Here is a 13,967-nt window from a genome sequence, read left to right on the forward strand (position 1 = left end):
ACCCCATGGGATGGGGACATAGGTGAGTCAGGCAATACAGGGCAGGGGGGCTTAGGTTCCCCACACTACTGGAAGGGCACCACCAGAAACACCACAATCCATGTGTGAAGAGATCCCTAGAAAGCAGTGTTTTTGAAAATAAAATATGTATTTGAAAATTAGAGTTCCCACATGCCCCATTTTATATAAGATGTATTTGGAGGCTTGATGTTTGATTTCATATAGAGATCTACATGATGCCCCAATTTCTCATATGTCTTGAAATGCTCAGAGTAAGCATCAGTCATACTCTCAACCAGTGCTGAGCAATCAGGCCTTGCATACAGAATGCCAGAAGTCCATCTCTTGTGATCATGTGCTACACAGTGCTACTCCTCCTTGTTTCCTCTTACTAGCCAGCCCAGCAACACACTTTAAATTACAAATTTAAGGGGTTTTTTTTTGTAATTATGGGATCAGTAGAACCATAGCTACACTCACAATAGATGAGTCCTGCAAAATTCGATATGTAACTAAATAACAAACAAAACTTACTGAAATGCTCTCTCAACATAGCCATTAAAGATATAGGAGCACTCCATAGTTTTTACTCTAGCACCCCTAGTGTTCCAGAAGATTTGAAGTCCAGATGACTTGAAGTGGGCCTAAAAAAGGGCTGTTTCATATTACTGGCCTATCTAGAGATGGCTGGTAATAGAGAGATCTATTTTGTATTGCTATGTAGAATACTGGCAACTTTGTGGAAATTATAATAATGAACACCTTGCTACTTGTTTACAAATACCATGTATCTGTTAGCATTCATAATGAAAGCAGGAAAAACAAGCTTCCTACATGAACTAGAAGGGGAAATTGGTGGAGGAGAAAGCATGGAGTCAAGAATACAGCTTCTGGCAATTCTTTCTATATAAAGAAGATTAAGAGCTCAAATAAGTTACTTTTAAACTATAACTTCCATACTTACCAAATAATTGTCCAAAAAGCAATGGTTGAAACCCTCTATGACAGTAACCAATGTGTAACCTAGAGTTATGAACTCATTACTATTATGTATTCATAATCCCCGTAACACTGCCACAATCCCTATTTATCAGACAGCAGTCTCCGTAATCAACAGAAATCTGTTATCCCATAGATAGGGAAGCGACTGACTCAAATCCACCCTCAACCCCTCCATGAGTGATCTCAGACATGAACAGGAATTGCAACAGGACCATGTCTGTCTCCATCACTGTGGAGATCCCTCATGGAAAGGTTGGGGAGTGACAGTCAACTACTTCCTGAGTAATGGAGCCTATTGGTCACAGCAACTCCTTCCCAGCAATTGGAAACAGGGTCACCATTCACTGCATAATACTGTAACTATTGTGCTAACACATATGTATCTCCCATACAGAATTTTGACTAACATTTCCAAAGCAATCAAACCTGCCATTTCAAATGCAATCCAAAATAGTACAATGTGGGAAGAGTGAATCAACTTATATTGCAAATTGCTATGAATTATGCCTTGGATCAAATTACTATCAATTTATATGCACCCAAACAATAGTTTTGTCTACTACTATGACTGATTTTATAGGGTAAGTAAGCACCTGCCAGCTACTTACATTACACCTTCTTTCTCAGGTTTCAGCCACACAGTTAAAGTAAATGAAGTTCCAAGCTTCCGTAAATGGGGGGTAGAAAAGCAACTCTGCAAATTATGAAATATAAAGCTTGAAAAATTATTGGATGGTCCAGGGTGTAAATCCGTTTTGTCTCTTGTGATGCAGATGCCCAGGCTTCCTGAGAGAATGGCAGTATACAAAGCAGGCGATGATCTGTATGGACACTCCTGAGTGCAAAACTGTTGAGTACATGAGCGAATACTTTCAACAACTGTTGTACTTTGACAAAATGCCCTTCGCTCTGGCAGCCCACAAATTGCTTGGGTTGGCACAATAGAAATGTTTTTGAAAGCACCCACATTTTCAAGTCTCGGAAAATGTCCCTGTGTGCTGACCAAGGGTAAGGATGGATAATAGGCCATGATGAATGTTTCAATGGCATGAAACAGAAAACCACAATGCAAGGGGAGAGCCAGGCAAATCATGTTTACAGGAAAGTCTCCTCTTGATAAGGCATTCCTAAATAAATAATGATGACAGCATCAGTGGCAGTGCCCTTGAGTAGCCTGGTTCAGTTGCAACATTTCATCTTAAATTGAAATCCTGGGGGTGCTGAACTTGAATAGTGGCACATGCTTGGGGAAAGTAAGACCTGAAATCAAATACAAAAATGATATGTAAGCGATATAAGACAATCTGTTAGATTTATTTTCTTCCACACTGAATTTTTCAAATTTACAAATTTTTCTAAATTATTCCAAAATGAAATGAAACAACATGTTTAGCCAGAGATTCACACTAGATTTTGAATTGTTAAGAACTCAAAGTCCTGGGCCTCAATCAATAAATCTGGTAGTTTAGATTTGAATTCCATTTATTTTTTCACCTGTCAAGAGTTTTCTAATTGGAATATATAAAATGTTAATTTTGATAAAAAATATTGAATGAAATTTTCTCCCATTCCTGGTGAGGTCAATGGGTGCCCTGTATGGCATAGATGTGTGTAGACTGATCTACATTTGCTAGGGAAGGGAGTCACATCTAATCTAACTATAACCCTGGTTAAAGACCATAAGTGATCCGTACTGGCAAGCATAGGCATTGCTATTTCTTGTCTGAATGTCTTACTTGCTGATAATAACCCCTCATACTATCTGACAACAACAGAGATCACATACAAAATAGAACTAAAATCACAAGGCCATTTTGGCAGGTAAACATGTAAAACATAAAATATATAATACAGAGAAAACAAATATTGGCACAAGTCTGTAACACTTGAAATTCAGCCATATGGGCAAACCCTTGAATGAGAGCCAGAAAGGTTTAACTATACAACTACAGCTTAACCGTTCCATATTGGAAGTGTGCAGATCTTAAAGGCGCACAATGTCACTCATTATATTTATGTTATGGTACACAAAACAGCCAACATGCCAACTAATTTGAACATAACATTTAGAAATATGTACATGATACATTTAAAAAGAAACACTCAGAAGGGAAGCATACATACATACATCTTTAAGTTTGCAAAACACTTTGAGTCTTACCCCGATTGTCCATTTCATGCAGCTCCTTTTAGCTCTCAGCAAAGCTGATTAAAAACATATCACCATCTGTCCCGCCTGACCCTTTTCCTTGCAAGTGTCTTTACTATTTCTGACACTGTGGATAGATAAAACGGTGCATATGTATATATGAAGCTAATAGTATAGTTGACAGAAAAAGTAGAGTGGCCGTTATTTATTGCATTTCAAAGAGGTGACTACTCAAACCTTTGGTTTGACAATTGGCTCAAATGGCAGGAACGCTAATTGTGGTTGCCTGGCAACAGCGGTGTTACCCCCAGTAATTCCTAGTAAACAGGTCTTGGCAGGAGGCACAGGAGACGGGACGCTCAGGCTCCCAGGTAAAGTATCTCAGACAGTAAGCACTTTAAGTGGGATGCCAGCAAACTGTCTGTTCTTCTCAGGCTTGCATGGGGGGACAAAGCAGGCTGAAGCACTCAGCACACAAATGTGCATATTTAATGTTCAAGCAGCCATGCCACAGAATATATCCTCAACACCAATTGGAGTGGAAAGGGGTGTTAGGTTGTCTCCTTTTTTCACTCTCTTTTCTCTGTCTCCAACACCTTTTTGTGTGCAAGCAGTGGGCAGGTGGGAGAGGAAAGCAAAGAGTCAGCAAAGGCTGCCATTGTTGCTCACATTCAAAGCATGAAATATTTAATACAGCCAGGGGCAACAAATTGGTTCTTTCTCCCTTCCTTTGTCTTCAGGGTTTTTCTTCTGTTCCCCCAGCTTCACCTTCTGCTTCAGCATAGAATCCTTGCATTTGTCAACATGGCAGGCAAAACCTTTTTTCTACCAAAGCAAATGGCTTAAGCAATTAGCCCACTATTTTTCCTCTCTCTTTAGGAAGAAAAAAACCCCCAAGAATATAGAATTTTCTTACCTCATGGATTTTTGAGAGACTGGGGTATCTCTAACCAATAAGAAAAGGGGATATTCTGGACAGGGATGTTTAGAAATGGTACAGCCCTTCCCCCAAAAAAACTTTTCCACAATATTGTTTTACCTTCCACACTTACTAGTTGAGGAGTGTCTCTTGAAACAATTCTCTTCTGAAAATTCCAGGAGTAGGAGAATTCTGGGATTAACCTTCTATTAAGGATATGAGTTTATATATATAAAAAAACCTCCCATAAGGTATGAGGCTGAACTGGATTAGTTCAGCTTCACAGCTGAAGTCTATAATATGTAATGATTAATACCAATTTGGATGGATTTTAAAGGAGACTGGGAAAATCCATGAGGAATAAGGTAACTGCTGACTACTAGCCATGATGTACATATTGTTCTGTCCATGTAGTTACAATTCCTCCTTTCCAGCAGCTGTTAAATCACAGTAGTGGTTGCCTCTGGTGTTTTCTGGTGGGAAGGGTAGATGAGTGATTAAGACAATGAATGGCACATATAAACAGAGACTATAATACAGCCAGGCACTGGTTTTGGGAGGAATCAGTTTTGCTGTGTGGGTTATTAGATTGTTGGTTTTGGTTTGAGGTCAGGAAGATAATTACATTAACCACAGAATCTGGCCTCAAATCGCTCTGTGGTGCCCCCCCCTTCCTAAATAGATGTGCACCAGTGCTCCAGAGGCATCAGAGGTGGGAGGAAAGGGAAAGTGACAGTTAGGAGTGAATGTAATCAATTACCCCTCCCAGGGGGTCAATTAGCCCCCTGCCAGCCATGTAGCATTTTTTGGCTTCCTCTCACCCCCTCATTTTCAGTCCTTCAAAGCACTTCAGTGGGGGCATGTGCCTACAATGCGCTCTGCATTGTGAACAGCTGATTTCACCCTGGGATCTGGGGTATATTGGGTCTACTGCAGTGAATTAAAGGACTTATTTTTGACTTTCCTGCAACTTTCTTTAATATGTTGTATACCCTACAACATATTTTTGCCTACAACTCCCAGAAATCCCAGTCAGCTTACCAACTGTTAGGATTTCTGGCAGATGAAGGCCAAAACATCTGGGGACCCACAGGTTGAGGACCTCTGCTTTAATCTGTGCTACAGCATGCATTGGGAGTGTTATATTTGTGGCAGCTGCAATTTCAAATCAGCTTAGTTTGAAGAGTACTGAGTTAAACATGAAGAATAGTAGGGACTGGAAACCAAGTCCTATGAAGAACAATGGAAAAAAACTAGACACGTTTAACCCTAAAGTTTAAGGAGAATCAGCTTAATGTACAGTGAGCCATCTGAAGATGATTCAGATGATGTTCCAAAGAACAGAGCTAGTATCAATCCCTGCTGTCCAATGACTTCCTTCTTAGCAAAGCACTAAACCCTATCCACAAAATTTTAGCCTCTCGGATGACTAAAATCTAGAGCAGATTAGCACTTCACCAACATAGTGTAGAAATTGCAATGAGGCAGATGTCAGCTAAACATTAGGGTAGCAAAAGCTGTTTTGACAGAAGAACAAGCTGTCTCAGAAGATGATGGATTTCCTGTGCTTGGAGCAGAACCCGTGCAGCTAATCTGGCAGGGATGCTGTCACATATTGTTCAGTAGGTCCTGCATTAAGTAGTGGAGTGGACTGGATTATCTCAGAGGTCCCTCCCAATTCTGTGACATGGAGGACTGAAAAGTAATAGAGTGAAAATAAGTTTCCTGCCTGCCTTTGCTCTTTTGCCCTATACCATTTTCTACAAGTCTCTGCTGGTAGTTCTAGGGGACCAGGTTGGCGATAAATCTAATTTCCTCCACCAAATTTGTAGTGCACATTTGCCCTCTGGCAACATTCCCTTTTAAATATTAGAATAATTAAAGCTGGACACTTTAATTCATAATTGATTTCTCTATCCATCAGTTTTACTTTGTATGCTGTTCACCAAATTTTACCTCTTTGCAAAATTCTAACAATATATTTAGTATTCAGAGTTTATTGCAATATATTTTACATAAATGAATAGATTGTTGTAAATGCTGAAGCATTGACCTTCAACATTTATACTGTCCTTGCTACTTACATAAGTCTTATGTATATTATTTCTTTTTACGGATAGAATGACTTAACAAAGAAATACCAAGTAGTGCTTGAATAGGATGAATTTCATTGCTCTATCCATAATACACTGCTGGAAAATCCTTGCAAAAAATCTCTATATTTGCCTCTCTATGTAGCGTCACCACCAATGTGTGCCAAAAATGAACATGAAGAGGCTGTGGTATTACACGAAAAAGCTACGTATTTTCATGTCCATCTGATTGATTTGTGAGGCTTCTTTTTGTACAAGTCCCTCATTCCTAAATAATAAAGCTACCAGGCATGTACATTTTTAATAGCTGGAGGGGGAGCTGGATAGTGACATCTCAGAAATAATTAATAACTTGTGTTTTAAAGGGGAGGAAATTTGGTATAAACCAAGGAGATAAATACTAAAGTAAAAAATTCTGAAGGAGCAGGAGGAGGAGGCAAATATTTTATAGACCTGTTAAGAGCCTTTTAACAGCTTTAAAAATGCCATACATCACACAACATCTTTTAGCACCAGGACTTCTTTTGTTACTAGAAAGGCAGGACTGAAACTTTCTTTGAAACAACAAGCTCTTTGGTGGTGGTAGAGGAAAGTGCTTTATGATGGATGCTTTCACCAATAACAGGAAGAAATTATGAGAAGAAATAATAATAGTAACAACAACAACAACAACAACAACAACAACAACAACAACAACAACAGCAACAATGCAGAGCAGAAGAGAAAACCGGCAAAAGAAGGTTTTGCAGTTTGATCTTTAAATCCTCGTATTGTGTCAGTTTTTCCAGTTGCTTCCTGTCAATTCTGCTGTCACCTGGGATTGCTACATCAATGATCCATACTTTGTTTTGTTTTGTTTTTCTTCCATGATTGTGAGGTCAGGAGTATTGTGCTCCAAAACTTTGTCAGTCTGAATTTGGATGTCCCAGAATAGTTTGACATGTTCATTTTCTGTAACATTTTCAGGCTTGTGACCCCACCAGTTCTTTGTCACAGGCAGATGGTATTTGTGGCACAAGTTCTAATGGATCAGCTGAGCAACAGTATTATGCCTCTGCTTGTAGTCCATCTGCGTGATCTTCTTGCAGGAGCTGAGAAAGTGATTCAATGTTTAGTCTGCTTCCTTGCATAGTCTACACTTGGAATCTGTAGTCGACTTTTCACTTCTGGCTTTGATGGCATTTATTCTGATTGTGTATTCGTCGGCTGCAAGAATCAGACCTTCAGTCTCCTTTTTCAAAATTCCATTTGTGAGACATATCCATGTTTTTTCCTTGTCAATTTTGCTCTCAATTTTTTCCAGGAACTGTCCATGGAGAGCCTTCTTTTGCCGGTTTTCTCTTCTGCTCTGTATTGTTGTCTTTGTTGTTGTTGTTGTTGTTGTTGTTGTTGTTGTTGTTTACAAGCCAGTAAAGGTGGTCCCAGAGGTGATCAGCACACAGGGTGCAGTGCCTAAAGACCTTGGCCAGCACTTGAAAACCATCAGCACTGACAAGATTACCATCTGTAAGCTGCAAAAGGCCACCTTACTTGGATCTGCACACATTATTCGCCGATACATTACATAGTCCTAGACACTTGGGAAGTGTCCTAAGTGTGATCCAATACAAAAGCCAGCATAGTGATCTTGCTTGTTGTGTACTAATCTTGCTGTGTATAAACAACAACAATAATAATTTACAACAACAGCAACAACAATAATATATGTATTTGTTTACCACCATGGCTCAAGGTGGGGTACAACATGCACCCATCTACACTGCCCAATAATGCAGTTTAACTGCATTGAACTGTATCACACTGCATTATGTTAGTTAAACTAAATTATGAACTGCATTATATGGCAGTTTAGATGTGGACATACTTAAAATACACAGATAAAACACAATACCATTGAAATACATATATTAAAATACATAGAACCAAAATTAAGGTACCAATCCTAATAAAATGTAAAGTTGGGCAATTTAGTAACTAATAAACCACATTAGTTGGAGAGGAAGAATGCTTTCTTTAGTCTGTTATCCCAGATGTGTTTGAAGATAGTGCTAGATCATAATTTGTTTACCTTATCTCTGGCTTTTCTGTATGTTCAGACAAACATATTTAGTTTGCTTCAGATCTGTAGCACACGACTTGTCTCCTTAAGAGACAAATTTCGACTGTAACAGTAATTCCTTCTCCTTTCTGAATTGGTATGGCTTTTTTAAACATCCAGCTAGAGCTGTTTGGAAGAAAGTTTTCTGTTGTACAGAGAGTACAAGATTTTCTTCATGAAGTTTTTGGGTTTTTATAATTTAAATAAGGTTTCGAATACACTCATCTTTGGGCAGACTAGCTACAACCCATCTCATTCCAAGTAGTCTAATCCATACTCAGGGAAGGTGGGAAGCACATCCTATAGGGACCACATGAATATTGAACACAGGAGTAAATTGTATTGTTTATTCCAACTAGAATAAAATTCATAAATTAATATAACTTTTCTGGGTGTTGATTCATCTTTCAACAATTGATTCAGTGGGTCTACTTTAATTAGGAGTTACCAATGTGATTCATGCCATGGTTTAAACTCAACTGCTGAATCTTGACTTGTATTAATTGTGATTTCGGTACTGTTCCATTATCCGGGCGGAGATTAAAGGAGTAAAACCATTTTCCCCTGTTTTCCTATTATTCCCCCTACCCATGTTCCCATTGTGGAAACAACCCTAGTCTATGATATGGGAAAGGGGGAGTGGGAATAATAAAAAAATGGGAGAAATTGATTTCTTCCCTCAACTCCCCCCCCCCCCCCCATAAAATGGACTATCTTTCTCTCTCTAGCGCTCCCTGGGGGCCTCCGCCTGGATATACCCAAGCTCACCATTTGGATGTAAACTTACTTTATTTCGCTCCACCACAGTGGCCTATCTGGCCACAAGGATATGAGGAAAGAACATCTAAAAAATGAAGCTGCTTATGTATTTCAGAGATCCTCACCTTTCCAAGTGTTTCCATATCTTCTAGTTTTACAAGGGTTTTAAAACAGGAGAAAGGGAGAGTCAAAATTCATGAGATGAGGCATTGACAATCAAAAAGTAATTATTAACCAATGTGTGCTCTACTTAAATTCCAAATGAAAGTATTTATTTAACAAATCCATGTCTTTCTCTGTAAAATTAATATATTGTCCACATTGATAACTTACATGATGCACACATTTCTGTCTTTATGGAGGATCCATACCACAAAATATGGAGTCCAGAATCATGTTGGGGATTTACTGTACATCTTTCTAACTGAACTTACTTCTGAGCTCCTTGATTGTTTAATATGCCATGGTCAAAGCAAATCATGACTTAAAATAATAGCCGATGCAGACATAGGGTGCGCCACTTCCAATTATGGTTGAAAGAGTTTAGTGTTAAGAACTATGACATGGTGGTTTGCCAGCAAAGATACTTCTTGAAAAGGTTGCTGATTTTTTAGGATTCTTTATTATGTTTTTGCAGATCTGCTCCCCCAAGTGGTGAAAGATGTCTGTTTGGTGCTGCAAATGGTTCTTCTTAGCTTTGTGTGGGCTTAACTTGCACGGCTGATTGCTGAAGTATGCATCTCTGAGGAAATCTCATTGTGAGAAGAATAACAGATTAAACATAGAGAATGTATATTTCCCTTAATATGTAATTTTACCTTCTCATGGTAATTATAAATTATATTTTATCAACTTCAACTTCATGTTTTGAAGAATCATAGACTGGTGGCTAGCTACCATGTGTCAGCAATAAGCACTGTTAAATGAACTTCTGTAAATTAGTTAGTGTCACAAAAGTTTTAATAAACAAATGCTATTGATTTTAAAATTAGATTGTGATTTTAAATATTAATTTTAAAATATAAAAAGTCTATTAAAATATAGGCCAGAATTCTCTGTCAGCTATGTTGCCACATAACCAATATAATTATATAGTTGACTCTCCCAATCCCCACTTTCTAGACAGCAACCACTGCAATCAACAAGGGTCTGTTCTCCTGCTAATTCAGGAAGCAACTAACATTTCCACCTTCTCCTGTGAGTGATAGCTAACATGACAACCAGAAGCAGGAATTAGCACCATCCAAGACAGCCATGGAACATCAACAGCAGGAAGCTTGGAGGAAGGGGCAGTGTTTGTCTGCTGCAGGCTGCCTTTGACCTCAGCTCCTGGTGGCTGGCTCCTTGCAGACCCTGGCCCTGACTGCCTGGCAGAAGCAAGGCCCAGCAGAAACACCTGCTGCCTCCAGAGGCTGGGGCATAAAAGGAGGATGCTGGTGCGGGGCCAGTCACACAGCACCATCCAAGACAGCCAAAGAAGACCATGATTTTTTGTGTGTGTGTGTGTGTGTGTGTGTGTGTGTGTGTGTGTGTGTGTGTGTGTATCTAGATGCTGTTTTTATGTTTTAATATCTTAATGTTAATGGTTTTAAATTGTATTTATATGTCAATTGTTTCTACTGATTTTATGTTATGTTTTATTTGCTTTGTATAATGAGGTATTGAATTTTTGCCTAAATGTATGTTGTATGCCGCTCTGAGTCCCCTGCAGGGTGAGAAGAGTTGGATAGAAATGCAGTTTAATAATAATAATAATAATAATAATAATAATAATAATAATAATAATAATGTCCCAATTTTCCCTCACACTAGCGATATCAGTCAGATGCTTCCCAATTGACAAAATGTGTACTCATCATGGAAGTATGGGCAGCATGTTAATTCTATCCAGCCCATCCTTGGTTCTGTCTACTCAGTATGTGTGGGATAATTGTCTCAGGAAGAGCTCTATCCTACCCTTGGAAAGTTTTGACATGAGGGGCAACAATGCTGTCTCACAGTTGCTGTTCATGTGACGATCCTCCAGGAACAGAGGAGGTTCTTTGTTTCAGACACCTCACATGTGTGGGACAATGGTGGTGATGGAGAAGAGGGTGGTACTAGAATTCTCCTTTCCCAGATACTCTGTATATATATATATATATATATATATATATATATATATATATATATATATAATGCTTGAATATTTCTTAGGTGATGGAGCACTTGATATATTTTATGTTGTGAAATGCTGCTGTTGCTAATGTACCAAAGGAGGTGCTAATTAGCGCACACCCAACATAGTATCAGCAAGAACACCTAATGTGGAGATTACACTATTCTGACTGTACATTCTTTGTCTCTTTAGTTTTCATGGTGGTTTGTTCAGACTGGAATTCCTATGACTTGTAAAGTGGGAAACATTGAAGAGTTTTCATGACTTTATTTCTTGTAGTTCTGTGCATAGTTTCTTGATACAACAAATTAGGTTCCCATCTTTCTTTGGATGTCTTTGAGTGTCTAATATATATATGGATATCTATATATGTGTGTGTGTGGGTGTATAGTAACTGCAATTTTGAAGATTAAAAGAAACATTTGGATAGATTAACAGAAATTATCATTTAGAAAGTTGCAACACTGTCCCTACAACCCTAAATCTTCTCCCAAGTACAAAAGAGGAACAGTGGAAAATAAGAGAAAATGTGAATTGAAGTTTACAACAGTTCATTAATGTGCTGGGAAATCATGCTTTTTATTACTTTTGTACTATGTCAATGCCTTTAGTTTCCAATTCATGCCACCACCCCCCCCCCCCCCAGATCCTATTTACTAAATCGAAGTTCTATGTTTGAATATATTTTGCTCTAAACAAGCAGCACTGTTATACACATTAATTCTGTCATCTGTGGGTGTGTATATTTCTGTATGTTGGTAGCCAGAAATAGTTAAGCTTTACAGTCTTATGCAAAACAAGTAATACCCCTGAGATTTTACTTGTTTGTGCTATTTTCTGCTCTCTCATTACGTAGTGCTGCAGGTGTCCTCCAAACTCAGGCTTGAATGATGTGCTAATGGGGTTCTCTTCAGGATCTTTACGTGGAAGCAAGAAACATCCTTTTAATAAACATATTAAAAGAGATTAATATATATGTGAGGTCCAGAATTCTAGAAGGCATTTTATGTTCAAGAATCTATGAAGAAAATGCTCAGGGGGGAAATACCACAAAAACAGAATACTGTGCTTTCTCCATTCCCCAAGATATCCTATGTAGGAGATAGACAAGTTGTTTAGTTCAAGTTAATGGCTAAATATCTCAAATAACAAGGTAAGAATCCCATATCAGACGTTTAATAAAATGAACTATATACATGTAAAGAATTTACCAGAATGTGAAATTTCATGTTCAACATGCAGAGAAATGCACAACTCAATATTCTTCATTCTGCATAGGAAATTACCTTTTATAATGAAGCTATATGCTCAAAGGTATTGGCTATTCAAGTGGGTGTGTAGAGGGAGGGTGGTGAAACAAATTAATCATTTCTAGTAAAAATTCTAGGTGAACCTTAAATACCTCTCTTTCCTTTCCTTAAAAAAATCACAGTTCATATATTGTAAGGAAGGCTGGACCCAGAGACTGCCATGGAAGATTTCAAATTCCATGGAGGAATCCAACCAACAGTTTCATCTGCTCCCTTCTCCTATTCAAATGTTGAAATAAATAATGGAAATAATGCATTGGAACTGCAATGGAAGAAAGATGGACAATTACCATCTCCCTTTCTTACCACTAATAAGTAAACTTAGAACAGAACAGTTCATGGAATACTCCTGTATGAGGACTAGAATGTTCAGATTCCATATGGAATCACTCATCAATCTCTGATGCTATTGCTTCACAGAGGATGTTTTCACAAAAGATGATGGATAGTGTTCAGTACTGCAACTGCAGATTCATCAACTAGAATTATCAATCCATAATTTGGTTTGTACTGTGTGAGATCAAGTACTCTTACTGTATTCCTGTATAAACGTCAATCTCAGTCCACCTGAAGAACCAACAACCAGATCAGGCAAAGGTGGTCCATTCAGCTCCCAAGTGCAGTGCAAGGAGGAAGATATTTTCACACCTCCTCCAACCAAGGATAAGACAATCTGAAGAAATACTGCTGTTGTAAATTATTGCCATAGCCTTGTTCACTAACAAGGGGGAGCATAAATCATCATCATCATTTAATTACTTATAAATGTTATATCATGTCTCAAGTAAGAAGTTGAAAGAACTGGCTTGCTTTGATTGTATGTTCCTGCATGGTAGGGGTTGGACTAGATGGCCCTTTGTGGTCTCTTCTGCCTCTATGATTCTATGACTTCACTCAATGCTGCTATTGGATATTATGGTTGGGCAGAATGGGTGGGTCAGACAATGTTATTTAGTAAAACAAATGTAGCTGAAGTAGAAAATTGGCAAACATTTGTAGTGTTAAAGGCGGAGGACCTCCATAATATGGAAGCAATAAATATCCGTATTTATTTGAATCTATTGCACCATCTAATCTAATGTGCACCTCAATTTTCAAAACACTGAAACCAAAGAAGTATTTGCTGGCAAATGTAATATGGAGTGGCAAAAAGTGCACTCTTTATAACTTGCTCCAAAAAGGTATGCATTACAGTTGCTGTGTGCTTAGATTTCCTTCTTTAAAAATAAAAAGTGTTAGATCACCATCAATAGAAAGTAACACCAGATAGTCAGTTAACCCTTGATGGAAAGATAGGAAGTCAGGGAAGACAAGGGGAAATTGGAAGGATGGAAGAAAAAGAAAAAAGGAGGATGTGCAGAAAAAAAAATGAGAAGATGGATGGAGGATAGGAAGAAGGTTAAAAAAGAGGAAGGGGGAAAAGGAAAAGGGAGGAATGGAGAGAGGGAGGAAAAGATGGGAAGAAAGGGAAGGAAGAGG

At 38.3% G+C, this 13,967-nt stretch overlaps 1 protein-coding gene across 1 annotated transcript in view; it reads right to left on the reverse strand.

Annotated features, from left to right (window-relative positions):
• Nucleotides 1–5,232, reverse strand: part of ush2a (usherin) — a 617,513-nt gene extending 612,281 nt beyond the window's left edge. Inside the window, exons 1-3 of the mRNA XM_003216022.4 lie at nucleotides 4,204–5,232; nucleotides 3,164–3,278; nucleotides 1,611–2,262 (exon numbers count right to left, since the gene is read on the reverse strand). Coding sequence (XP_003216070.2) covers nucleotides 1,611–2,095 — 485 coding nt within the window. The 5' untranslated portion in view covers nucleotides 2,096–2,262; nucleotides 3,164–3,278; nucleotides 4,204–5,232. The remainder of the gene's footprint in view (nucleotides 1–1,610; nucleotides 2,263–3,163; nucleotides 3,279–4,203) is intronic.
• Nucleotides 5,233–13,967: the final 8,735 nt, after the last annotated feature.

Source organism: Anolis carolinensis, chromosome 1, assembly GCF_035594765.1.
Source record: "Anolis carolinensis isolate JA03-04 chromosome 1, rAnoCar3.1.pri, whole genome shotgun sequence".
In the NCBI taxonomy this organism is placed as follows: Eukaryota; Metazoa; Chordata; class Lepidosauria; order Squamata; family Dactyloidae; genus Anolis; species Anolis carolinensis.